The sequence below is a fragment of the Mustela nivalis genome (assembly GCF_964662115.1).
Source record: "Mustela nivalis genome assembly, chromosome: 12".
In the NCBI taxonomy this organism is placed as follows: domain Eukaryota; kingdom Metazoa; phylum Chordata; class Mammalia; order Carnivora; family Mustelidae; genus Mustela; species Mustela nivalis.
Genome location: NC_139031.1, coordinates 44,501,999 through 44,525,733, shown reverse-complemented (window position 1 = coordinate 44,525,733; position 23,735 = coordinate 44,501,999). Strand labels below are relative to the sequence as shown.

The following is a 23,735-nucleotide window of genomic DNA, read 5'->3' as shown; positions in this document are numbered from 1 at the left end:
CTCGGGGCTGTGCTCAGTCAGAATGAATACACGAGGAGCAGGTAGATTGGGTCAAAGTTGTGGGGTTGACTGGGAGTCATCAGGGGCTGCTGCATGTGGGGAGTCTTGGCTGAGGCCAGAAGGTGCCCTACTCTTGCCTGGAGGCACTTGAGACAGCGCCCCCTCATTAGAGACAGCGCCCCCAGGCCAGACACTCTTCCCCCACACATCCTTGGCACAGGGGACGATGGCCAAGGGGAGATGGTATCTTCAAGTCCAACCATGGGACGGGGCAGGGCCCTCAGCAACCTTCTCATTGACATATGGACAAAAATGAATTCCCCTCTCCAACCCCTGGGCCATCCTCACCTCAGCAGCATTTGGACCGGGCTCCCTGTCTCTTCCACTAGGCAGACAAAGTGAATTTTCTGTAATTAAGATTATGGCATTCTTCCTTTAAGAGTGGCTCCCTGTTGCCCTCAGGATGGAGCTCAGCTCTTAAGCACTGCCAAGAATACTCTTCCGTATTGTCGATCCTTCATGCTCTCCCTCCTGCCAAACTTCAGATGCTCTTTCGAACGACTTATCATCCCCCGGAACCATTCTAGACCTCCCTCTGCAAGGAACGCCCTGACCACTCTACACTCCAGTTAGCCTGGCTGACTCCCATGTGCCCTTCAAACATTCAAACATTGACTTTGCACTCCTTTGTCTTGTCTGGGTTGGGAGGGCCTCCTTGGTCCTCCATCTCTTAGGGCTGGTCTGTGTCACACCAAGGTTGATTTTTCCACTGTCTCCTCTACCCGCCCCCCACCCATGCCAGGGCTGGTCTTGTTCACTGACTGATCTCCTGTACCCATCAGAATGCTCCCGGTCTTGGCAGCAACTCTGTCTTCTGGCCAAGGCTCTCTTGGCCAAGGCCATTTGACCATACCCGGCGGGCTGTGTATGTGTGTGTGTGTGCATACACATGTTGGATTGGGGAGTTACTTTGTTTTAAGGGATTCCTGAATCCATTTGGACCCTTATATTGCCTATGGACTGAACAAATAACATGCCTTATGATTTATGCCCCATTAGGTGCCTCTCTGACGAACAAAACAGAAATAATCCATTTAAAGCCTGCCTGAAGTCTCTTATGATTATGTGTGGTTTTCCTTTATTTGGACCTCAGAGGCATACATTTGAACTGGTCACAGCTTTTGACTTATGACCACTTGTCATCATTAGCCCACACATGGCCTAACTTTATTTTATTTTAGTTCTCTTTTACGGAAGTTCAGATGTAGTAGTAAATTTAAGGAATCTAAATCTACCACCGAATCCAAAATGAGATCATTGCCAACCACTTACATATTTATCTAAATACTCCTTCCCCAGAGGACACATTCTCTCAAATGTTTATCATTCCCTTGCTCTTAGATTTCCAGTTTTATCATGTGTATGTATGTCTAAACAATAGATGGTTGGGTTTTGCTTCTTTCTGAACTTACGTCAGTCACCATGCATTTTCTCAATCCCTGGACACTTAAATGAGGTCAGTTTCATGTGGGGACCTGAGAAACTATTCTTCAGGCCCAAGGGCATCCTAACTGCCTATGCATCCCATCTTAAAGGCGTGGTGAAGGAAGGAGGATGTGTCCACACCACCGCTGCTGGGCAGTGTCATCAGTGATATAGAGAATGCTCATTTAATGGCATGGAGAAAAGCTCACACTGACTTATAAGGGGAGAGAGCCGGCTCCAAAATTGTAGACACAGAATCATCAATGTGTCTTTAAAAAACACAAAAGAAATAACATGAGGCTCGATAGGTCAATAAACTCCTAGGGGATATAAACATTATCAACATTCCCAGGTTGTGGAATAATGAACACTCATTGTCTTCTTTGATTTTTAAAAATATTTTTTCTTCCAAATTATATCCAAGTAATGTATCCCGTTTGCAAACAGATGAATGACATTATGAGTTAAGCAGGGGAGGCCTCATATTTGGTGAGGTTGAGTCCCTCCCCACTAAACTCAGGGGAGAAGGGGTGGGGTACTGTCCACTAGTGGTCATGGGGAAGGCGAGGGTCTGTGCTATGTGCTGGAGGGCAGGGCAGGGAGAATCCTGATAAACCAGTATTGCCTCTCAGAGCAGAGCGCTCTGGTGGGGGGCAGGTTGGATCCTCCTGAAATGGGGGTGCTCTCATTTCCTAGCTGATGGGTGCTTGACCTGGCCCATGCTGGGTGTCTCCATGATCTCTCCTTCAAACATCACAGTAAGCCTCTGAGGCCGACTCAGACCTGTTTCTAACTGAGGCTTAGGTGGTCTTCTGGGATGAATTGTGTCCCTCTAAATCCATATGCCCTCAGTACCTCAGAATGTGACCTTATTTGGAGATTAATTGGTAATGAAATTAAAGTGAGGTTATCAGTGCTGTCTCTCATCCATTGTGAGACCAGGGTCCTTGTGAGAAAGGAGCCCAGGACACAGACGTGCACTGTGAGAAGACCCAGGGCAGAAGGCGGCCATCTCCAAGCCAAGGAGAGAGGCCTCAGAGGAAACCAACTCTGCCAACACCTTGATCTTGTATTCGTAGCCTCCGGGACTGTGAGAAAATATGTTACTGTTGTGTAACAGTGTGTGGTGTGTGGTAGTCCATGGCATCCACTGGTTAGTGAACACGGAAGGCTTAGTTGACTCACTGGGGCCACAATGCTTCTAAGTGGAAGAGGTAAGATGGAGGCTTGAGTCGTCTGACCCCTGCACCTGAGCTCTGGACCACTCCACTGTCAGGAAGGCAGGCCACAAGGCTTTCCTCTCAGATACCTGACTGGACCCCACTGCTGGAAGCGCCCTGACCTCCTTGTGGCCTTGGCAGGAGCTCCACGGCCCTGAGCACTCCCCAGCCCTTGTCTCTCTCTGCCGCTCCTGTGGGTGCAGACCTGACAATGCCAGAACACTGGGTGGGGCCTGGGGACAGATTTCCAGAGCCTATGAGAGCCCACAGCTCTTCTGAGCTCTGCAGGGGCTGACCGGGACTCGGAGTCCACTGCTGGCAGACTCCGAGGGGTCAGAATTCAGGGGCCCCGGCTGCTGCATTACAAGCCCTTACTGGGAGGGGACACCTGTAGTCACGGCAACCGGAAAATGTGGTTCACACCTTCTGCCGCTCTTGCTCAAGCTGATAAGCAGAGCGGGGCCCCTCCTTTGGTTCTAGCATGCCAGCCCAGCCAGCTTCCTTTAGATGCAGGGAGCTGGAAGCTGAGGGCCAAGTCCTTTATCACTGGTGAAGGGCCTGAGCCCCAACTAGGGGAGGGGGCCGGTCCCAGGACAGAGACGAGAGTCAGGAAGCCAGTTACCATTCACCACCCCACAGAGCTGGGTCTGGTCCAGGAGAGCTGCCTCCTCCCTCCTGGTCCCAACCCACCCCCCAATCTCCCGGGCTGATGTGCATACCTGATCTGTTGGCGAGGGTTGTGAGTCCAAGGCAATACTGCTCCAGCAGCGCCCATGGGGGCAGGGCCACGGGCGCCCGGCTCGGCCCGGCAGCCTAGGGAATGGGAGGGATGCGGGGCCAAGGTCAGGCCCAGGTTAGCCACTGCCAGCTCCTACCTGTTCCCCCTACCCTGTTCTATCCCTCGGCCCTCACCTCTCTCACTTCTGCTGTATAGAAGGGGAAACTGAGGAGGGAAATGGCTGCCATGCATTAGGATGGCTACTTGGTCAGGACCAGAACGCTGACAAGGCCTTAGAAATGGTCCAGGGCAGCTTGACCTCCAAGGCTGGAATCTGAGCCATCCAGCCCCTGGTCCCCAGGGCTCTCCTCCTTAGGATGGGTGGGCGTCTACCAGCTGTTCATTTACCGAACCAGTATGTGTAGAACACTACTGTGTGTCTGGCCCTGGTTGGGAAACCCACTGCATGTCCTTGGGACAGTCCCAGGCCAGGTAGAGATCCCCTACACTCAGAAGGCACAGGAAGAAGGGGAGGAGAGCAGACAATGTGACTTTGTTTCCCTGTTACGCAGGTAAACAGGCAGTTACAACCAAGGGTGTCTCCTCATACGGGACACACCTAACCTGGATTTGGGAGAACAGAGAAGGCTTCCTGGAAGAGGTGGCACTTTGGGGTCAGGCAGAAGAATGAGTAGGGGAAAAGAAAGGGATCACTGTGCCAACGTGGATACTCACCAGAAAACAGACATGCTTGATGCAACCATGGCAATTTCATCTAAAAGACTATCCAGGACCCCATCTTTTGGAAAAAACCATGAGAATGGGTGCTGGACATAGAGAAATAAAGCAAATGTGGTTATCTTTGCCTCTGAGGGACCATCTTTTGGTGGGAAGGATGGATGGGGGACCAAGCTGTTACAGCATCTACAATTTGCTGAGGCAGAATGGGGCAGCATCTTGGAGGAGGTCATGCAGATGTGGGCTTTGAAGATAGAGTAGGAGTTTGCCCAGCTAAAAAGGAGGGTGCCAGGAAGAGCATCCTAGGGAGAGAGCACAGTGTGTGCAAAGGCAGAGAGGCTAGGGAATACATAGAGTGAGATTTAACAAGAGCTTGGCACTCTAGAATTCTAACTCTCGTCTCCTATTCTTCCCAAGGCCACCATTTTTTCCTATGCTGTGGCCAGTATGCGTGTGTGTGAATGCACTTGTGCTCTTTTGTGTGTATGCAAGATGACTTTTGTGCCTCTCCCTACCCTAACATTCCTGATTCTGGGATTCTAGAAGGCACTGCCCACCAGTGGGCAGTCCCTCCCCTTCCCCTTGCCGGTCACATGTTCCCTCGCTGGTAGCTGGGTCAATGTTTGCCCCAGGATGTCTCCCCGGGGGGTAGAGCCCCATAGCCCTCAAACATCACATCCCCCCCACATCTGGCTCAGTCTGTTTCCTGTGCTGGGACAGGGCCTGCATGTTTCATCTCTTCATGCTGACCTGGAGCTCCTAATAAATAACCCCTCCTGGCCAGATGGGCGAACACGGCCTGCTGCTCCTCAGAGAGCCTAGGGTGGCAGGGACCCCATTCCTAGGCTGTCACTGCACCTGAGACCAGCCGACTATCCCCCAGGAGGCTGGGAACAGAAGGAGGTGCAGGGGAGCAGGGGCATATGTGGTGTGTGTGTGATCAGTGTGGGTGTATGTGGGGGGTGTATTATGTCTGTGTGGCATGTGTACTTGTGTGAGTAGTATAGTTGTAGTGTGTGTGTGTGTGTGTGTGTCTGTAAGGGGCTCCCACGAGCCGGGAGCTCTGGCATCTTGGCCTGCAGGACAGAGAGACATTAGGGCCCATGGTCAGCTGTACACATATCCCAGTGGCTACTGGGAGCTCCTCAGCATCAGCTTTTGGGCATTGGGAAGGCCTTGCAGGCCCTGCTGCCCAGGGAGCCCCTGCTAGGGGTGAGGTGGGCTAAAAAGGGGAGGGAACACTCTTGGTCCCCGGATTTGCAATTCTGAGGTCCCACCCTCGGCTGGATCTGAGCAGAGTAGGGACCCTAGGCCTGACCCATCATACGTTTCCTAACCCCCTCCTTGCCCCTTTTTGTTTATGAAGCAGCTCGTAGTGCCCTCCATGGGGACACAGAATTTCCAGTGAGTCAGCCTCATCTGGAGATCATGGCAGAGGCAATGCTTGACCCAGAGGCACATGGTGTTGAGGGTGGACCCTCAGGCGGGTCAGACTTTGCGTCTTAAACGAAAGCTCCTTCTCTCCAAGCCGCCAACTGCCTCATCGTGGCCCCATCACTCAGGTGTCTCCTGTCCATCTTTCAGCACACAGTCTGAGTGCACAGGGGAGGGGAGGGTCAGGGCCTCCTCTGCCAGGACCCAGGGATTGCTGGGCTGCCTCTGCATCTGAAGCTATCCGAGCCTCCTCGCTGAGCAGAGCACTGGGGCACAGGGTGCTGTGCTCCGTATTGATATGCTGCTCAGACCTGGGCTGCTTGGGTGAGCAGATCAGAGGAGGGTTTGGAATAATTCCCAGATCCGGGCTCCATCTTCTGGAAATTCTCCACCAATCCAATAACCCAGCAGAGCTAAAGATGTTCTTCTCTTCAAGGGGTTGATGGGGTGGGTTTGACTCAATTTAAATCACGACAGACCCTGGAGGTGCCTATTTTGGGCAGAGCTGTGGCTGCTGGGAGTGCTGGGTGGGCAGGGAGGAAGAAGAGGTTGCTGCTCTCAGTGGGCCAAGGAAAGCAGAGACACTGCCATGAATAGTCCCACCTGAAGGGCTGGGCCACGAGCTCTCAGAGACGGTAGACTCTGAGAGTCTACCATGTTCAGGTCTCTGGGCACACTGCTTGTTAGCTCAGTGGCCTTGGCCGAGTGACTTAAGTTCTCTGAGCCTGGCTCCGCGTCTTTAAAACAGACATAATAACAACCTCATAGGGTTTTTGGCGTACCTTAAACAAGTGACTGTAGGTCAGCAGCCCGGAACATGTTAAATGGTGGCCCCTAGCAAGGCCTTTAGGAGAGGTACAATAAGAGAGCTCAGACATAGGGATGGGGCTTCAAGCCCTATTCTTGGGAGTCCCAAGGCCCAACTCAAATCCTTCTCTTCGAGAAAAGCTTCCTTAAACCCTATGTTCCTTCTTCCCCAGCTCTCTAACCAGCACCGATCCCCCTTAGCCCTCAGCACCCCTCCCAGCACTGGGCCCCTGAAGATACAGCTTGAACCCCATGTTGGGGACCCCGTTCAGCAATGCCCAGTGCATGCTGGGTAAGGAGACTCAGGGTTCCATGAAGGATTGGGCGCTGGAGCTCAGTCCAAAAGGATAACAGCTGCGTCCAAGTTAGGGGAAGGATAAGAAGAGCAGAAAGTGATCCCTGAGGCAGGAGCTGAGCCAATGAAGTTTCAGAGGCAAGAAAGTGCAGGACCTGGTCAGGAGGCTGCCAGCCTCCGGTCTGAGGACGCCATTAACAGGGTAGAGGGAGATAGGTGGGAAGGAGAGGCTTCATTAGTGGGAAACCAGCACTTAGGACGGACTCAACACAGCTCTAAGTGCTTTACCACAGCTCATTCGAGCCCCACAATAGCCTCTGAGGTAGCTGCGAATAACCCCATTTTCTAGAAGAGGCAATTGAGGCCCAGAGAGGCCAAGTCACCTCTCAAGGCTGCACAGCAGGTAAGGGGCTGAGGCAAGACTAGACAGATTGTCTGGTAGGTTGTGGCTTGGTCAGATACACAGAAGAGTTGGTCCTGGGTGAGGAAGGGGAGGCTGTGGTCCAGAGATGCGGAGAGTCCCTAACAGTCCCCAACAGGGTGGCTGTGGGGCTCCTGAGACCGCTCAAGAAAGAAGCTATTCTCGCCGTGCAGTGAGGCCCATGGGCAGGGAGCTGGGTCACAGCCGGAGTGTGCGCAGGCCCAGCCAGCTGGGCTGGGCCTTGCATGTGGAGAAGTTTGGGCTTTATAAGTTATTCTGAGCCCCCCTCGGTACCCACCCCCCGGATTATCCTCTCTTCTGCAAGGGACACTCTAGGCTTCGGCACCCAGCTCTTAGATGTCCTAGGGACAGAGAGCCACCTGCCAGCCCTCACCTCTACCCAGTGAGACTCTAGGCAGTCCACATCTGGCCGGTTCTCATCTGTGTCCCCAGTTCCCAGTCCCGAACCTGGCACATAGCCGGTGCTCAGTAAGTGTTTGTTGGCTGAAAACTGGATGGATGGGTGGATGAGTCCACGACCCCCTCAGCCAGATGGAGCTGCACCCCTACCCCCAATTCCGGCAGCTCAGGTTCTGGGCTCTTCCTGCTTGTCAGATTCCTTCTCTCTCCATTTTCACTTTGGAGCCAGCCCAGTTCCTGGTTCCAGCCCGTGTGTGCCTGGAATTGGAAGCCTTCACGTTAGAAAGGGTGGGGGAGAGGCCCTGGCAGGAGGAGGAGGCAGCAAGAGGCCAGGGCCCAGATGCCAGCTGCTCGTCTACCTTGGGCTCTGTCCGGGCAGAACCTGTGCCCCAGGGACCAGGCAGGCCTCAAAGGTGCGACCTCCTTGGAGCCGGGGTGTCGCCCAGCCTAGTGCTCCCTCCTGGTCTGGCTACAAAGCTGCCTCTAAATTTAGCCCTTGGTCTAAGCTGTGGAGATTTACGGGACCACAGGTCCTGTGGCCAGGCCGCCAGTCACCAGAGGGGAATGGGGTGAGCTCCCTCCTTGCCTCCTCCCTCCCTGCCCAAGGTCAGAGAGGACTCCTCGGGGAGGGGGATGATTCCTCCCCACTGTTTTCTTTCATTCACTGGTTTCCCTGAGCCCAGCTAGGGCTAGAGGAGGAAGAAACTCAGGCCCGTGGGGGTGGAAGGGTGAAGTGAAGAGGAGGAGGGGGAAAGGGGGAGAAAGGGAAAGGGGAGGAGGGAGGGAGGAGGAGCAGAGGGGGAAGAGAGGAGGAGAAAGGGAGGAGAAGTGGGGGTACAGCAGGAGGTGAGGAAGAGGCTGGCTCTGAGCCCTGAGCAGACACACAGGAGGCAGTGCTAGGGCGGAGGCTGACTAAGGCAGAGGGTAAGGGGCTGGCGGGCATATGAAGGAAGTAGTATCTGGGCAGGCTTCCTGGAAGGGGCGACTAGATACTCAGGTCTAATTTAACAGGTGGTGGACTTTAAGTGAAGACCCCAAGGGCCCCAGCAGCCTCCTGTGGGCCCTCCCATCCCTGAGGGTTCCAGCAGGTGCCTCTTTCTAAGATGCCCACTCTCCCATCCAGTTCTAACTGCCAGCAGTTCACCTGGAGAAACTCCCAGGCCTCTCCTTATCATGTGCTCTTTCTCATCTCTGACAGCCTGGGGCTGTCTCTTCTCCATGCCTCTCCCCTTGACCTATCCCAAGCCCTGGGCCCTCACACAGATGTCTGAGGATGGAGGAAACCCTGGTGGGGGGTGCCCATAAAGGGGCAGGTGGCTGCCCAGGAGGATGCCCTAGAATAGATCTCTAGGTTTAAAAGTATCCTCTTAATTATCAACTCATCTAATGTCCAGATAACCTAAAATCATTCCATTCTTATTTGTTTGGGATCTTTCTGAGGAGCCTAATTAAATTTTTGTAAAGGGAACAGAATCTAGAGTCAGCCTTCTTGGTTTGAATCCTGACCCTGCCACGACCAGATGACTGACCTTGGGCATATGACCTTGCCTCAGCTTCCTGATCTGTAAAAAGGGGGTAATGAAGGTCTTATCCTCTATGGGTATTATGAAGCTTAAAATAGGTAATACCTAGCAGTGCTTAGAACAGGGCTGAGCATGTGATAAGCCCTGTGTAGATGCGAAAGGGAATAAACAAAATATTGAATAATCTATTCTTCCCTCTGGTGGGCTTTAAATGACATCTTAAAAAATAAGAATTTTGAATAAAGGGCCTTTAGACAAACTGGCTGAGGACTCCTAATAATGGCTAAAATCAGATAAAGTAGAAAATGACAGTAGAGAGGGTACAGAATAGTCCTGTAATTCGTAAAGTGGTGCGAATTTAAGACTTGCCAGGAATACAAAATTAAGTAAGCAGTGCTCTCAGACAAACTGGTATTTTTAAAAAGTACATAAACATCATCAAAATGGCAAAAAACAGAGAATAAATTGGATGATGGGCTTCATCAGCTACCCAGAAAGTAGCTTAATTTTGAGGAAAAATTATTAGACAAATTAGCTTCTGGCAATGACCCCAGAGCCCCCTGGCTGCACGTTGCAGGCCCTGAGTGTGTGGGGAAGGGGTGCAGAGCCCTGTCCTTGGTCTTGGGGAGGGCTGCGCAGCCAGACTTTTGAAGCTTTGGTCTTCTCTCTAGTAGCTGAATCTTCTCGGGATGGATGGCCCTACCAGAAGGTGGAACCTGGAGCAAAAGGCCAGAGAAGGGCTGTTCTGAGACCCTGATGATGGAGCGGGGAGGGGCAGCAATATTTTGCTGCTCAAAAGTCCAAGAGGGGCTGGTAGACTCCTAGGGTCTTCATAGAGGGGAAGGTGAATAGTTCAAAAGGTTAAAATCAAAGAGTTTGGAAATCCAGTGGTCATGTTACTTAGCGTCCCTCCACCTCTTCCTGCCTGCAAAGAACCGTCTCACTTTCCACCCTCAGCCCAGTGCCCAGTGCACAAGATAGGCTTCATGATTATATGCTGCCTCAAGAAAGCTGCTTCCCAAAGCCCTTGGAGGGCAACCGGGAGCACCAAGGTCAAAGCTCGGCTCCTCTGGGTTCTGAGTGCAGGCCAGGTCAGCGTGTCCTCCCCATTAAACCAGCAGCTGGAATTTCCATAATGGCAGATCAGGGCATGCCTCTCCCCTACTCAGGAAGCTCCCAGAGCTCCCCGTCCTCTTGGGACAGATGTCTGATCCCACCACGGCCCACCAGACCCCCAAAGCCTGCACCATCTCTTCTCAAGGTTGGGGCTTGTCTGGGCCTTCCCCTACTTCTGGCTCTTCCCACGGCTCTCCTCCGGGGGTGCCCTGTCCCTACCCAAGCTGTTCTATCCACCTCCCAGCAGACTTTATCATAACCTGCACACAACTTTCTTAGATCCAAAAACCAGTGTTTGTAAATGCACATTCAATTCTTTACCATTATTTTCTTCCCACCAGTGACTCCTTCTAGGCTATCAACTCCATAGGGCAGGAGCCGTGGGCTGGCATTTTCCCCTCAGGACTCCACTGTGCCACGTCCTCCTTAAATGCCAGTTCAGTGAATGAGAGGGCTGGAGGCCAGGGCCCTCCTGCAGTGCCTTGCCTCCCACCTCCGTCTCTGGGTCCCATACCCTCTTGTCACAACGAGCAGAAATCTTGGAATAGTTGGACAAAGACCCAGAAATAAATGTCGTTACCACAAGGAAATCTGCGCTTTGGGGCCAAGGAGATTATGATTCAGTTCTTCTCCCAGTGGTGACATGTGACCAATCTTCAGTCCCAGCCTGGGGTCTCCCAGGAAACTAGGGGGAGGTTTTGGTTGATTCTAAGGGGATGCAGACTGTTGCCTCTGAGGTTCCTAGTTCTGACACCCCCAGAACCCAGGGGACCCTCCCATAGATATATATCCCCCCCCACTCCCACCACCCTTCAACTGGCCTTGGCTCTGGTGCAGCAGCCAGAAGCCCTCCCTGGCTCACCAGGTTCTGTGGTCAGCATCATGGCTCCTGGAGGGGAGGGTCAAGGGGCAACCCTGGGCTTCACATCTGGCTCCCTTGAAAAGCATGTATCTCAAGAATGACTAGCAGGTGGCAAAAAGAGCTCAAAGCCCAGGGCATCTGGGGTAGGTGTGGGAAGACACAGGTGGTAGTGAACCCACTCCACAGTCTGTACTCATCCCAAGTACAACCTTCAATGTCATTAAAAGGACCTGGCAAGTTTGAGGGCTGGCTGCCCATAGGGGGCACTGACCGGCCCCTCTCCTTCTCCTGACCAGACCGATGGGAGGGCAGGGCCCCTGGGGCGGGGGGCGGGGTGGAATTGTGCTTTGTCTCTAGTGCCTGGCAGTAAACCATAGCTGCAGTTACTGGGCTTATTCTGTGCCAGAGCTTTACTTATTCTGTGCTGAGAGCTTTACTTAGATGTTCTCAATGATTCCTCACGATAACTCTATCTGGTAAGCACTGATACCACCTCCATTTTACCCATGAGGACCCGAGGCTCAGAAGATCTCTGAGTAACCTGTCCGAGGTCACACACTAAGTAGCAGAGCAAGGATTTGAATCAGGTGTGTTGGCAAAGCCACTTTGCCACTGGCCGTGGTTGCTCACTGTCTATCTGCTGAAAGACGATTGAACAAATGAGTCTTCTGTGTGCATATGAGGACATCAAGGCCCACGACACCAGAGGCTGATGTGTGGTAGAGTCGGGACAACACTGGGTTCCCTGACTTCTAGCCTGGTTCTTCTCCCCAGAATTGTGTGGCCTCTGGGCCCCTCTTGCCTCTCTGAACCCTTTAAATGTTGTGGCTCTTCATGAGAAGCGTGACCTAGAACAGATGTCCTTCCTTCTCTGAGCTTTGGTGTCCCCATCTGTAAAATGGGGAGAGGGTTCAGGGTGGGTTCCTCCTGCATCTGTTTTTGGGAACCATTCCCTCCTAGCCTCACCCCTACCTCGTCAGCTTTTTCTGTATACATCTATCCACCCTCCACCCCAGCACCCACCTGCACACCCTGACTCGGGCCACAGGGTGGGGGTGGCATGTGCCCACTGTTTTCAGAAACCCTGGGCTAGGCTGATCCTCCCAGTGCCCCCTCTTCCCATTGTTCAGTTGGAACTGGCGGTTGCCTGCTTTAACGCAGTGAGAGGCAGGTAGGGACAAGGTGGCATGAGACAGAGGGTACACCTCTGGCATTCTCTTTCTGGGAAGGGTGTAGGGTGAGGGTGTGGTGGGGAGGTGGAGAGGGACCCATGGGGGAGGGGACAAAATGGCTAGGGGATAGGGAATTTCTGGACCTGAGGAGGGGCATGCCCTATACACTAGAGATTCACCCACAACACTGCTGGGCGGTAAAGGGTCTCCATGTCCCATCCTAGCTGACGTCTGTTCCCTCTCCCCTCCACCTGCCTCCTTCAACCAGGCAAGAGATCCATCTCCACCCTTCCACTCCGCCACCAAGTCACCCATCTCCTAACTGGGCTGAGTGAAATCTGGTCCAGTAATCCGGCCCTGAGACCCAACTCCCACCGCGGAGTTCCCAGCACCGCCTCGGGCGCCCCCACCCTGATACGGAGCCCCACGCCCTGCACTTACTTTAAGCAGCTGCGGGAGGAGGCAGAGCAGGCAGAGGAGCCAATGTGGGGCATGGAGGAAGAGCGGGGGCCCCGCGGGACCCCCCATGCCAGCGGAGTATGGGGAAAGGAGCACAGGGCTCCGGCGCAAAGGTCCCGCCCCGTCCGCCCCTCCCCCAGCTGAAGCCCGGTTGGTCCCCTCCCCCCACACGGAGGCACCGAGGCCAAGGTAAGCCTCCAGGCCCAGGGGCCACTCTCCCCTGCGTGCCAGGCCAGGGCGGCGTGACACCGCCCCACAGCCCGCCCTCCAGGTTATTTATAGCGGTGCTGGGCAGAGGCTGCTGCCTGGGACGGCCAGCTAGGGGCCAACCTCTGTGTCCAGCCTGCAGACAAGGGGTTAATGCCTTTCATCAGCCCGCCCCTTTTGCCTCGGCAGGAGCTCCCCAACTTGGAGAGAGAGGGATTGAGAAAGGGAGGAGGGGTCCAGGGCTGGGGCTGTGTCCCCAGCATAGAGTGGCTCAGGTGGGTCTCATCTGGGGCCAGAGGGTATCTTCTGATTATCTGGGGAGCTTTACTGGCTCCAGCACCTCCATTCACCTCATTGAAATGTGAATGTGGCATCAGGATTAAATAAGGGTAATATATCCATGTTCAACTTCCTGATTTTGATAACTACACTGTGGATAAAAAGATATTCTTGCTTTTAGGAAGTACACATTTTGGGATAAAGGGGCACCATGTTTCTAACGTACTTCCAAATAGTTCAGAAATACACACACACAGAACAGTCAAGCAAAATATAAATTATTGGTAAATGTGGGCAATGGGTCTATGGTATACTTCTGATCATTCTTCCATCTTGTCTGTAAATGTGAAAATAAACGCTGAATTGAAAAAAACCAAACAGCAATGACAGCAAATGCATGGAGCATGGGTGCCAGCCCCCCCCCCCCGCCCATCCCCCAAGGGATTCTGATTATAGGTTGAGTGGTGGGTTGGGGGACACCTCAGGCACGGATAGGATTCAGTACGTTCCTCAAGGATCCCAATGTCAGGCAAGGCTGAGAAGTGTTGGCCTGTGGTGGGGACAGGTCCAGCCTGTAGTGGGGTCAGGGCTCAGGAGGTGAAGATGGCTGTCTGGATGGTGCCGAAGCAGCCCTTGGAACTTCTAAAGGTAGGGAGTTTCTAAAGGGAGTTTAAAAGCTTTAGGCAGCCATTCTAGCATCTTAGGATGTGAGGGGAAAGCATCTGAGGAATGTGATTAGTGGGGCATTTAGCTTTTCCTGGAGGTTGTAGACTAGGTGGGTTCAGGCCCTGGAGACTTAAGAACCTTAGATACTCTGTGTTGACTCTGGTCTCTCTGCCTGGCACACTTTTCAGGTCAGGTCCTCCTCCCCTCCACCTGCTTCCTCAAGGCAGACTGATCTGATAGTGTCAGCCGCAGAGTATGACCCTCCCCTGAAATCTTACAGACCAGAGTCAGCCCCAGGCTCGTCCTCCATGGGGACTCTTCTGTAAGTGCCCCTGGGGCAGTTGAGGCTGGCCCCCACCAGCCTGGGGAGGAGAAGGGGATCTCTTCCTGAAGGCAGAGGCCCAGCCTTCCCTCCTCTGTTTATTTCTGCTCCCCATTTCCCCACGCTGTTGCATAGAGCCTGGCCCCAGTAGTGGTGGGGAGTATTTATGGGAAAAAATGGGGAGTTGAGCAGATGTCCCCCTTCACTTGAAGGTGACAGTGTGGAAACCCCATTCCAGTCTTGGGCCAGGATATGACTTGGCTGGATCTGGTCAGATGGGCTTGGCTAGAGCGTGCTCCTGGTGGGAGATGATTGGTTGGCAAGACTCAGAAGGGTGGGCAGACTCAGAAAGAGAGCTGATGGATTGGCACGGGGCCCACCAGGGCTCTTCAACACATGTCACTGGGCCTCTCCGTGGTCAGCCTCACAACGGTCCTGTTCAACAGAGAGCAGAGGCTCTGACCTCAAGGCCAAGCTCATGGCCTGGGCACTGTGGGGAGTGTGCCAGGAGAGGGAAGGGATATGGAGCCCGTGAGGTCTGGGCAGAAGGAAGCATGATGGGAGCTGAGAGATGGTACCAGGCATGGGGCAGCTCAGGGAATGATAAAGGGGACTCCAGGGGAAGGTGCTGTGGAAGTACCTTGAGTGTACCTTGAGATGGAAAAGGGCAGACCTTTCTTTACTCCAGATGCGGGAGTCAGGGTGAGCAAAAGCAAGGAGCTGGCCAAGAGCAGGTGGGCTGGGCTGGGCTGGGGCCTGGTTGGGTGGGCACAGCGTAGAGCTAGGGCATGGGGGAAAGGCTGGAAGGAAGCTAGATCCACTCTGGTTCTAGAAGGGTCTTTAGAGAAGGCACATAGGTGCTCGGCCACATTCTTCCCTGGCAGGGCATTCCTTGTGCTTCCAGACCAATCCGCCTCTGACATGGAGTGCTCTGAGGAAAACTAGAACCATATTTTGCATGAGGTGGGGATCCCCAGGTATCCAGAAGTTTGCATCCCCCAACTCTCAAAGGGATGCTTAGCCATTGAGTGACTGGTGCTCCTTTAGCTGGAAACAGGTGAACTCTAGATGTAACTAACACTAGGGGTTTCTGTGAGGTCAAGGGAGACTAGGACTTGGCCTGGGATCTCACTGCGGTGGGACTTGCTTGCTGTTCTTTCCTGCTTTGCCCCTTCTCTTCTGAATCTCTCCTGGGAGTACTTCCCATACGTACTCCCTGCATCTGAATCCTCATCTCACCCCTGGGAACCTAGAAGGTCATGAAGTCTGAACTTGACCTCTCTAAATGTAATGGGTTAAAAACAAATAACAGGAATAATAAAAAACACACAAAACCCGTGAGCCTCTGGGGTGTCCTCTGGACAGCCTTTCTTGGCTTTCAGAGGCTGTGCTGGTGGGAGAAAGCCTGTTTGCGGCTGTGATCAGGGCGAACTAATACAAAACTGTTGATTATGAGCTTTGTATTCCTTGGGGCGGACTCCTGGGTAGAGGAGCCTTTTTACTTCTGATATGCCTTCAAGCCTTTTTTTGATTATGAAAGACAAACTCAGGGTGGTCTGGAAGGAAGGTGGGTGGTTTGCTTGGTAAAGTCAAACAGTGGAAACGCCTAGATTTAGTTTGGCACCCAAGATGGAGAAGGATCTGGGCTAGGGATTCCCCCAGGGACTCCAAGAGAAGAGAAGGGACAAGGATAGTGGGTCCGGCCAAGTCCCAGGGTGATGGGTTGGAGGCAAGGGCTTCCCCCAGGTGTGAATGGCCAGTGATGGGGCTGTTCTCCATCTTCAGAAGAAGGGCACTATACGCAACCACGTGTGTTACAGTGTTTGGGAATGAGCAGGGGATGCTGCGCTGTGGGAAGGTACAGGCTTGGAGAGGGGTGAGCGGCTGTGGGAAGTGGAAGGGGGACCGGACATTTATTTGTTTTATCCAGAATGGTCCCATCCTTCTGCTGTGCATCACCCTCTCTCTACTCCAATATTTATTTTTTCATTATCACCACCCCTCGTGCCCCAGAAAGGAGCCGTTTTAAACCTTTTCCTTAATTGCCCTCCCCACTATGAACTTTTAATACTATCTGATTATGTACTGCGGTTCTTTGGCGGACCACCAACCATTAATAATATCCAAGATTGTTCTGCCCTCCAAGGACTGCTGTTCCCCTCTTGGGGGGCATTGTTGGCCCCCTTGAGAGGGCATGTTCGGCTCCGACTGCCTGATCTGATTGGCAGCGGGCCGCTGTGGATTGGCCCTGTGCTGTTGACCAGGCTAGCTAAGTGAGAGGCCTCCCTGTACTGACCACAGTTGGTTGGCATAGGGGTGGATGGCTGAGCTGAACTGACTCAACCACAGTCCTTCCCTGGGACTTTATAACTTTGCATCACAGGGAGACCATTCCTCTTGGAAACAGGGAGAGATGCCAAGTGCAGCAGCTATATGGTTGCCTTAGGAGAAGGCCAAGCTTCCACTGCAGGGAGCAGGGAAGAGTGGGAGAGAGGGGGTCCTGGTGGTCTTCCAGGCTCTGGTTCCAGTCCAGCTGGAAGCCTGCTTTGCTGCTGCCCCCAGGAAGGGAACTCTATGACAGTTTTTTCCCTGATGCTGAGCTAGCTGGTCGGGTCTCCATCATGTTCTGTCCGCGGAATTCTGACCAACACAGAAGGTGTTGGAATAGAATTCAGAGTGAAAGGTGACCAGGAAAATGTGCGGGAACCACAGCTGTTGAAGGGAGTTCAGACTTTCTGTAAAGCTGATGGACTGGGGACGGTCGAATCATTGTGTGCGGCTGGGAAAGGAAAGGTGACTTCGGAGGGCTGGAGTTTTAGAGGGACTTGTGTTGAGCCGAGGAGGGACAGGGTTGTGTCTGAGCTCCAGAAGGTTTGCTTAGCAGCAAGGCAGTCTGGGGTTGGAGACAGCAAGCCTGGAGCTCAGGAGAGAGCCGAAAAACTGGTACAGCAGGCCATGCAAGAGGTAAGATGGTACCTCAGTCCAGAGTGGGGACTGTGGGGAAGGCAGGGCCCACACCATGGAGCGGACATTAGTGGATTCCCTGTCCTACCTGTTGGGGCCCCCACATGGACCCCCTGTCTTGTCTGGGGCTGAGCCTGCTCAGACCAGGCGACATAACAGATGAGAGGGTGCCCTCCCCCGTCCCCACCTTATGGCCAGATGACATCCTGTCCCCCAGGCTCATGGTGCTCTTTGTTTCAGCTGTGGTCACACAGATTTAGCTTTAGACTGCAGAGTACGCTTTTGCAGTGCAATTTTAGAATACAATTTTATTCTTTTGGTGAAAGAACAGACATGACTTTTGCTCATTTTTTAATTCTATTTTTTTTTTCTGTGGGTTCTGTGGGCTGTCACTTTGATATTTCTCTCTCTCTCTCTCTTTCCCTCCCGAATCCTGCTTCAGGAAGGCCAGGTCCAAGCATGAGTTATGATATCAGCTGTGTTGTCACTTGACTCTACCGAAAAACAAGTCATGGTGTCGATTAGTAGGGATTAAGTCAGCTCTGGCAGACTTTCTACTTGCCCGCGAAGGAGACTTGAACTTGGCGCCTGGAAAAGAGCTGTGGGGCTAGTATTTTCCGGAATAGTTCAAGTTCCAGTGTTGAGTGGCACCTGGGGCCTGGCTCTTGCTTGTCGTATCTGTGGTTTCAGAGTCCCCTGGGCAGGCTCCTCCCAGCAGCAGGCACCAGGGGCTGGGCTGGTCAGAGAGCCTTGGAGGGGATCCTGTGGGCAGTGTGGGACAGGCTGCTGCTGTCCCCTGGGAGGGTGTCCAGTCCCTGGGCCCCATCCCATCTCTCCCCCTGCTCACGGTGATGATCGTCTCTTGCTCCCTTCTCCACTTTTCCTCATTTCCTCCATGACAACATGAAACCGTGACACCGGCCACGGAGGGCCATGCTGTTGTGAGGGCTGGGTGAGAACAACCACTCCCTAGAAACGTGAGGAGATAGCATTATTTTCAGGGATTCCTCCAGTTCGAAGTCAGCAGACATTGGGGACCCACTGGGTGGGGTGTGAGACTCTGTGGGAGGCATTACAACAGGTACCTGGAATGGAGTAGATCCTGAACAAATGTTTGCCAAGGGAACGCATGAAAGGGGGCGTTCTTGGGAGTCTCAGGGCAAGAGCCTCGGAGTGTCAGGGACAGAGGGATTTGAGACTTCCTAGGCAACACAGCGCCGTGGACAAGAGTGCCAGCAAGGGGGCACATGGGCCAGCTAAGGGAGCTACTGAGGAGTCCATCATGGAAGTGACATGGTCACGTTGGCATTGGAGAGAGAACTGGGTGGAGAATGCCTTGGCTGAGACAGGAGAGAGGCAGGAGAGGCTCTGCAGAGGAGACATCTTGGCGGCCTCAGTTCTGGTTCTGATTCTGCTCCCCAGAGAACATTGACGCTGGAAGGGACCTTCACAGTTGGTCCCACAGTTCATGTTCCTATTTTACAGATGAGAAACCAAGGCCCAGGGAGGCTGGATGCCTTGGGCTTATGGAAGCACCACCTCCTGGAAGCCTTCTCCTCAGCCACCATGCTGGCCCATGCCCCTGTCCCGCCCTGTCTGCAGAGCGAGCCAAGGTAAAGACACGTGACCCCTTCTCTTCTTCTGGATCAGGCTGCCTCTGTTTTCCAGAGGGCAGGAGCCCAAGACCTAAGATGAAAAAGGTGAGTGGTCTGTGAGCCTGGCAGGACCTGGAGTCAGCCTTTTGATGGTTAAAAGGTGGGCCCAGTGGTTGTGTGGCTCAGGGAGCATCTGACCGATCCTGGGAATATGAGCAAATGTGGGGACAAGGCCAAGGCTCGTGGTGCCAGCCTGGCAAGGTGAGGCCTTTGCTAATGGAGTTCCCTGGGGCCCCAGGAGGGCAAAGGAGCAAGCCAGTCAATTCAGACTCTCCTCCTGGTGACCTATGGGATGGGTTTGGGAGTGTGGTAGCAAGGTGTGGTCTAGAAAACTTGTCCTCTGCCTTGCTCACCTGGACTGGGAGTGAAGGTTCTGGTTCCACTGCACAGACTTAGCAGCTGTCAGCCCTTGGAAAAAAAGCTTCCCCCTCTGGGCTTCAGGCTTCTCATTGGCCGAGTGGGGATAAGGATCACAGGTGTGGCTGGGCTCCCTTACATTACCCCCAGGTTGTGGAGGAAGCCAGAGGAGTTCAGATTCCTAGGGGTGTGGCCTCCCTGTTGGGGTCTCTGGTCTCTGCTGGGCCACTGTCCATGGTGGGCTCTCAGGCAGACACTGTGATACCCTGCCCTGCCTCGTTGGGGGTGGAAGGTCTGTTTGGCTCCCTCGGCCCCAGCCAGCCCGTTAATAATGGATGGAGAATCCACTTCCTCGATCTCTGCTCCATGGTCTTCAGCTGTTTCTGGAGCAAGGCAAGGCTGTGACAAGTCCAGATGAAGGGGTTATGACTACCACCTCCTGACTCACCCCCTCCCACCTTCCCAAGACATGCAAAAACTGTCAGCAGTGCTGAAGAGCAGAAATAAGCCGGAAACAAGGAGACATCTGACTAATCAAAATTCCACGAAAGGCCTGAAGCAGGACATTGGGCCCCCTCTTTGCCCCAGCTTCTGGCCAGCAGGCTTTGGCCCATGGAGAGGAGGGAAGCTGTGTCCCAACTCTGGGAGGGCTGCTTTCTCCTGTGCTGCCCTCACCCATAGCTCTTCTCATGTGATGACAGCTGTCCTTTGGGATTTAACTCAAGTTGCTGGAAGCACGCTAACCTGCATCCCAGGGGAGGTTCTGTGACCTTCCTGGGCGGTCATGTATTCCCGGGACCTCATGTTCTCATGGTCCCTTCTGGTCAGAGTCCCAGTTTGGGCTGGTTTCTTGATCTGGCTCTCTGCTTCCTCTCTGGTTTGCCCAGACTCATGCATGGATTTGCCCTGAGCCCCCGATCACGGAGCGGGATGTAGCACTCCCACTCCCCAGAAGCACTGCCCTGAGACTCTCTTCCACCTCTCTAAGCTGAGCCCCTGCCACTCATGCTGGCTGTGTGGGGATTCCAAGGCCTCAAACTTGGCAGCTGCCCTGCTTTGGCTCCACTCGCTCTTGCCTGTGGACAGAGGCTCTGCTGGGGACAGCACATTGCTGACTGTACGGGTCCCTGCGCTCTGCTGGTGAGGAGGGAGAGAGAGTGGTCTCTTCTCCCTGGTTTCCTCTTTTTGGGGTCCCCCAGCAGGGTGCTATCAGGGAAGCTCCTGTAATGGGTGAATGTGGCCACAGGCCACCAGAGAGGCAGGGTGGAGGTGGTCCAAATGACAGTCACTGGGGCACATAGCCCACTGCTCTCCTCCAGCCTCTGGCCCTGCCATGACTATCGCTCCAGGGTCTCAGAGCGGCTCTGCCATTTGGCTTTTGCCTGTGTTAGGCAGGTCCTCTAGAAGAACAAAACCAGGAGGATGTGGGTACATACAGAGAGATTTATTTTTAGGAATTGGCTAACACAGTTGTGGAGGCTGACAGGTCTGAAATCCAGAGGTAAGCTGGCAGATTGGAAATTCCGGTAAGAGTTGATGCTGCAGTCTTGAGTTTGAAAGGCAGGCCAGGTAGCCTGGGAACTCAAGCATTGTTTCCATGTGGCATTTTTTGGTTTGTTTGTTTTTTGAAGTCGGCTCCTTGCCCAGGACAGAGCCCAACACGGGGCTTGAACTCTTAACCCTGAGATCAAAACCTGAGCTGAGATCAAGGGACAGATGCTTAATCAACTGAACCCCTCCCCCCCGCCCCGATGCCCTGGCAGTTTTGTTTTTTTTTTAACTGAAGTATGACTGACCCACGATGTACATTGTTTTGAGGTATGCAATGTGGTGATTTGGTGAGTCTAAATGTTACGCTATGCTCATCCCAAGTGTATCTCCCATCTGTCACCAGGCAGCACTGTTACCACTGACTGCAGACTACCATGTGGTAGACTTGAGGCTGAATTCCTTCATCTTTGAGAAGACCTTGGTTCTTAAGAACTTCAACTGATTGGACAAGGCCCACCCACATTACAGAAGATAATCTACTCTACTCAAGATCTACTGATTTAAAGCTTAGTCACATCTGAAAAATACCTTCACAGCAACATCTTGACGGGTGTTTGACCAAGCAATTGGACACCATAGCCTAGCCAGGTTGACACCTAACATTATCCAGGACATAACCCTACACCTGTTTATGTCATAGGCCTGGATGCCTGAATCCTGAATGTGCGGGCTCAGCTTTGAGCTTTCCTGGGAGTCCCCCAGACCACCTGTAAATACCAGTGCTAGCAGCTGGGTGTAGAGGCGGGTGCCTGACCCCTTTCCTTGGCTACCACTGAAGCTCATGCATCTAATATGTCTATTTCAAGAGCATAGAACCACGGTGTCAGACACAGATAACTCTGGGTTATGGGAATATCAATGATGTCTTACTTTTTTCTTTGTGCTTTTCAGTATTTTGGAAAGGTATCTGTTACTTTGAATAGTAAGAAAAATATTTTAAAATGTAGGAATTGGCCTTTAGCAGGGGGAGATAGGTTATGGTTTGCTTTGAGGGTTGGGAGAGTCTTTCCTTCAGCCCTGGATTTGGGTGGGTTAGTCTGGGAATTTGAGCAATGGTATCATAAGGGAGACCACAGACCTCCTGCCCCCTGGGTCTAAGCTGTCCCTGCCTCACTGCACAGCCTCACAGTCCCCAGTTCCAGTTGGAGACTTGGAGGCTAGAGGCTGCAGAGAGAGTGAGGCCTCTGGGTTCATTGAGGGCCTGGAGCCTGGAGACCTGGGGATCCCCTACATCCAAGCCTGCTGGGGGTGGTGGGAGATCTACTTCTGTGTCAGACTGGGACAAAGCACAGAAATCAAACCCCAGCCAGGCTTTTGCAGACTCCTAGCAGGCATCAGGGAGGAGGTCAGCCCTTTTAGGCTGGTAGAGGCCATACTCTGTAGTCATCTTTGCAGATGAGCTGTGCTGGAGTCGCCTAGGATGTTTTCACAGTGACCTTGTCACCTGTGGTCAGCTGGTATGAGTTTAGCCCTTCCCCCGATCCTTTCTGGGGGGCCTGGCCCTGTGTCAGTTCTTCTCAGGGAGGATAAGAAGAGGTGACCCAGGCTGATCCAGGAGGATAAGAAGTGGGGGAAGAGAAGCAGAGAGAAAATCTAGGCCCCCTTCTCAGCCTGACTCCCCCACTGGGAGAGAACAGCAAACAAGGAGAGGCGAAAGGAACCCACAGATGGGTATAGTTAGATGGTAGAGAGGAAAAGGGGAACACCGGAGTTCCCATCACTTTGTAGTCAGGGAGGGCCATCACACTGTTCTCAGAAGGAGGCATATTTAATGAGAAAGTGGAATCCTACACTTAACCCCTTGACTTCTGTCTTACCAAATAGCAGGCTTTGAGACTTACCTGGTATTGAAATACTGACAGCTGATAGACTTACATACTTCTGGGACTATGTTACTGGGAATAAGGCAACTTACTGTTGCCTCTTCTGGGAATGAGGAAACTGAAGTCCAGAGAGATTAGGTAATGGGCCCAAGGTCACAGATCCAATAAGTGGTGGACCCAGGAGTTGAACCCAGGCAGTTTGGGTTAGGAGGCCCTGCTCTTAATACTGTACTCTCTGTCTGCAGGACCGGCCCCCTAAGGTCTGCATGTGCTTAGAAATAGCACTCTTGTTTGCAAAGGGTTTGCTATGAAATCTCCCACCCAGTTCTCCTGACAGAGTTCTGAGCCCATCAGGGCAGCAAGCACCTGTCTCTTCTGGCTGGTCTTACCCGGAGGCTGTTCATGAAGGAAGAATTGGAATTTCACTCAAAAACTTTTTCTTCCCTTAAGAAACATAGTACTCTCGGGGCACCTCGGTGGCTCAGTGGGTTAAAGCCTCTGCCTTCGGCTCAGGTCATGATCTCAGGGTCCTGGGATGGAGCCTGGTGTTGGGCTCTTTGCTCAGCAGGGAGCCTGCTTCCTCTTCTCTCTCTCTGCCTGCCTCTCTGCCTACTTGTGATCTCTGTCTGTCAAACAAAGAAATAAAATCTTAAAAAAAAAAAAAAAGAAACATAGTGCTTTCCAACTTAGTACTGGGGCTATGGATTTGGAGTCGATAGGCTATATCTGTATGGAGAACTACGTCTCTCCGCACGATCTGCTACTGTTCTCTTTGGCATGTATATAGAATATTGACAGAAGGAATTCACATTGTCCTGCGTTTCCCCTGGCTGCTTGGGAAAAAGGAGCAATGGGTTTTTAACATAGCATGATTACCATCACAGGGGACCCCAAATATGGCTTCTGTGCACAGTGTTGTATCGTATGCATACACTAGGGGCTCAACAGGAGTTGACGGAGGCTAGACTGCCTGGTTAGAATTGTGTCTGCTGCATTCTAGCTGCATGACCTTGGACGATGACTTCTTTCAGTTCTCTGGGTCACATTTCCCCCATGTAAAGTGTTACAGTCCCTACCTCCTCTGAGGATAACAGGGGTTAAGGACAGTAGTATGGTTAGTTCAGTGACGGGCCCACCACACTCTCTTAGCCCGTCTAGTTGCCATGGTGACAGGCTTTATATGGGAAAGTGAGGGGAGAAGGTGGCCAAGATGAAGATCACCCAGCTACCTATTTCTGATG

The 23,735-nt window shown here is 52.9% G+C and overlaps 2 protein-coding genes across 2 annotated transcripts in view; one reads left to right on the top strand and one right to left on the bottom strand.

Annotated features, from left to right (window-relative positions):
* Positions 1–12,739, bottom strand: part of CRHR2 (corticotropin releasing hormone receptor 2) — a gene marked incomplete at its 5' end in the record, with an annotated part of 34,253 nt that extends 21,514 nt beyond the window's left edge. The window contains 2 exons of the mRNA XM_082694141.1: positions 3,425–3,518; positions 12,653–12,739. Coding sequence (XP_082550267.1) covers positions 3,425–3,518; positions 12,653–12,739 — 181 coding nt within the window. The remainder of the gene's footprint in view (positions 1–3,424; positions 3,519–12,652) is intronic.
* ZNRF2 (zinc and ring finger 2) overlaps positions 1–23,032 on the top strand; it is a gene marked incomplete at its 5' end in the record, with an annotated part of 380,791 nt that extends 357,759 nt beyond the window's left edge. Inside the window, 2 exons of the mRNA XM_082692876.1 lie at positions 18,594–18,808; positions 21,015–23,032. Of these exons, the coding sequence (XP_082549002.1) occupies positions 18,594–18,808; positions 21,015–21,113 (314 nt within the window). The 3' untranslated portion in view covers positions 21,114–23,032. The remainder of the gene's footprint in view (positions 1–18,593; positions 18,809–21,014) is intronic.
* Positions 23,033–23,735: the final 703 nt, after the last annotated feature.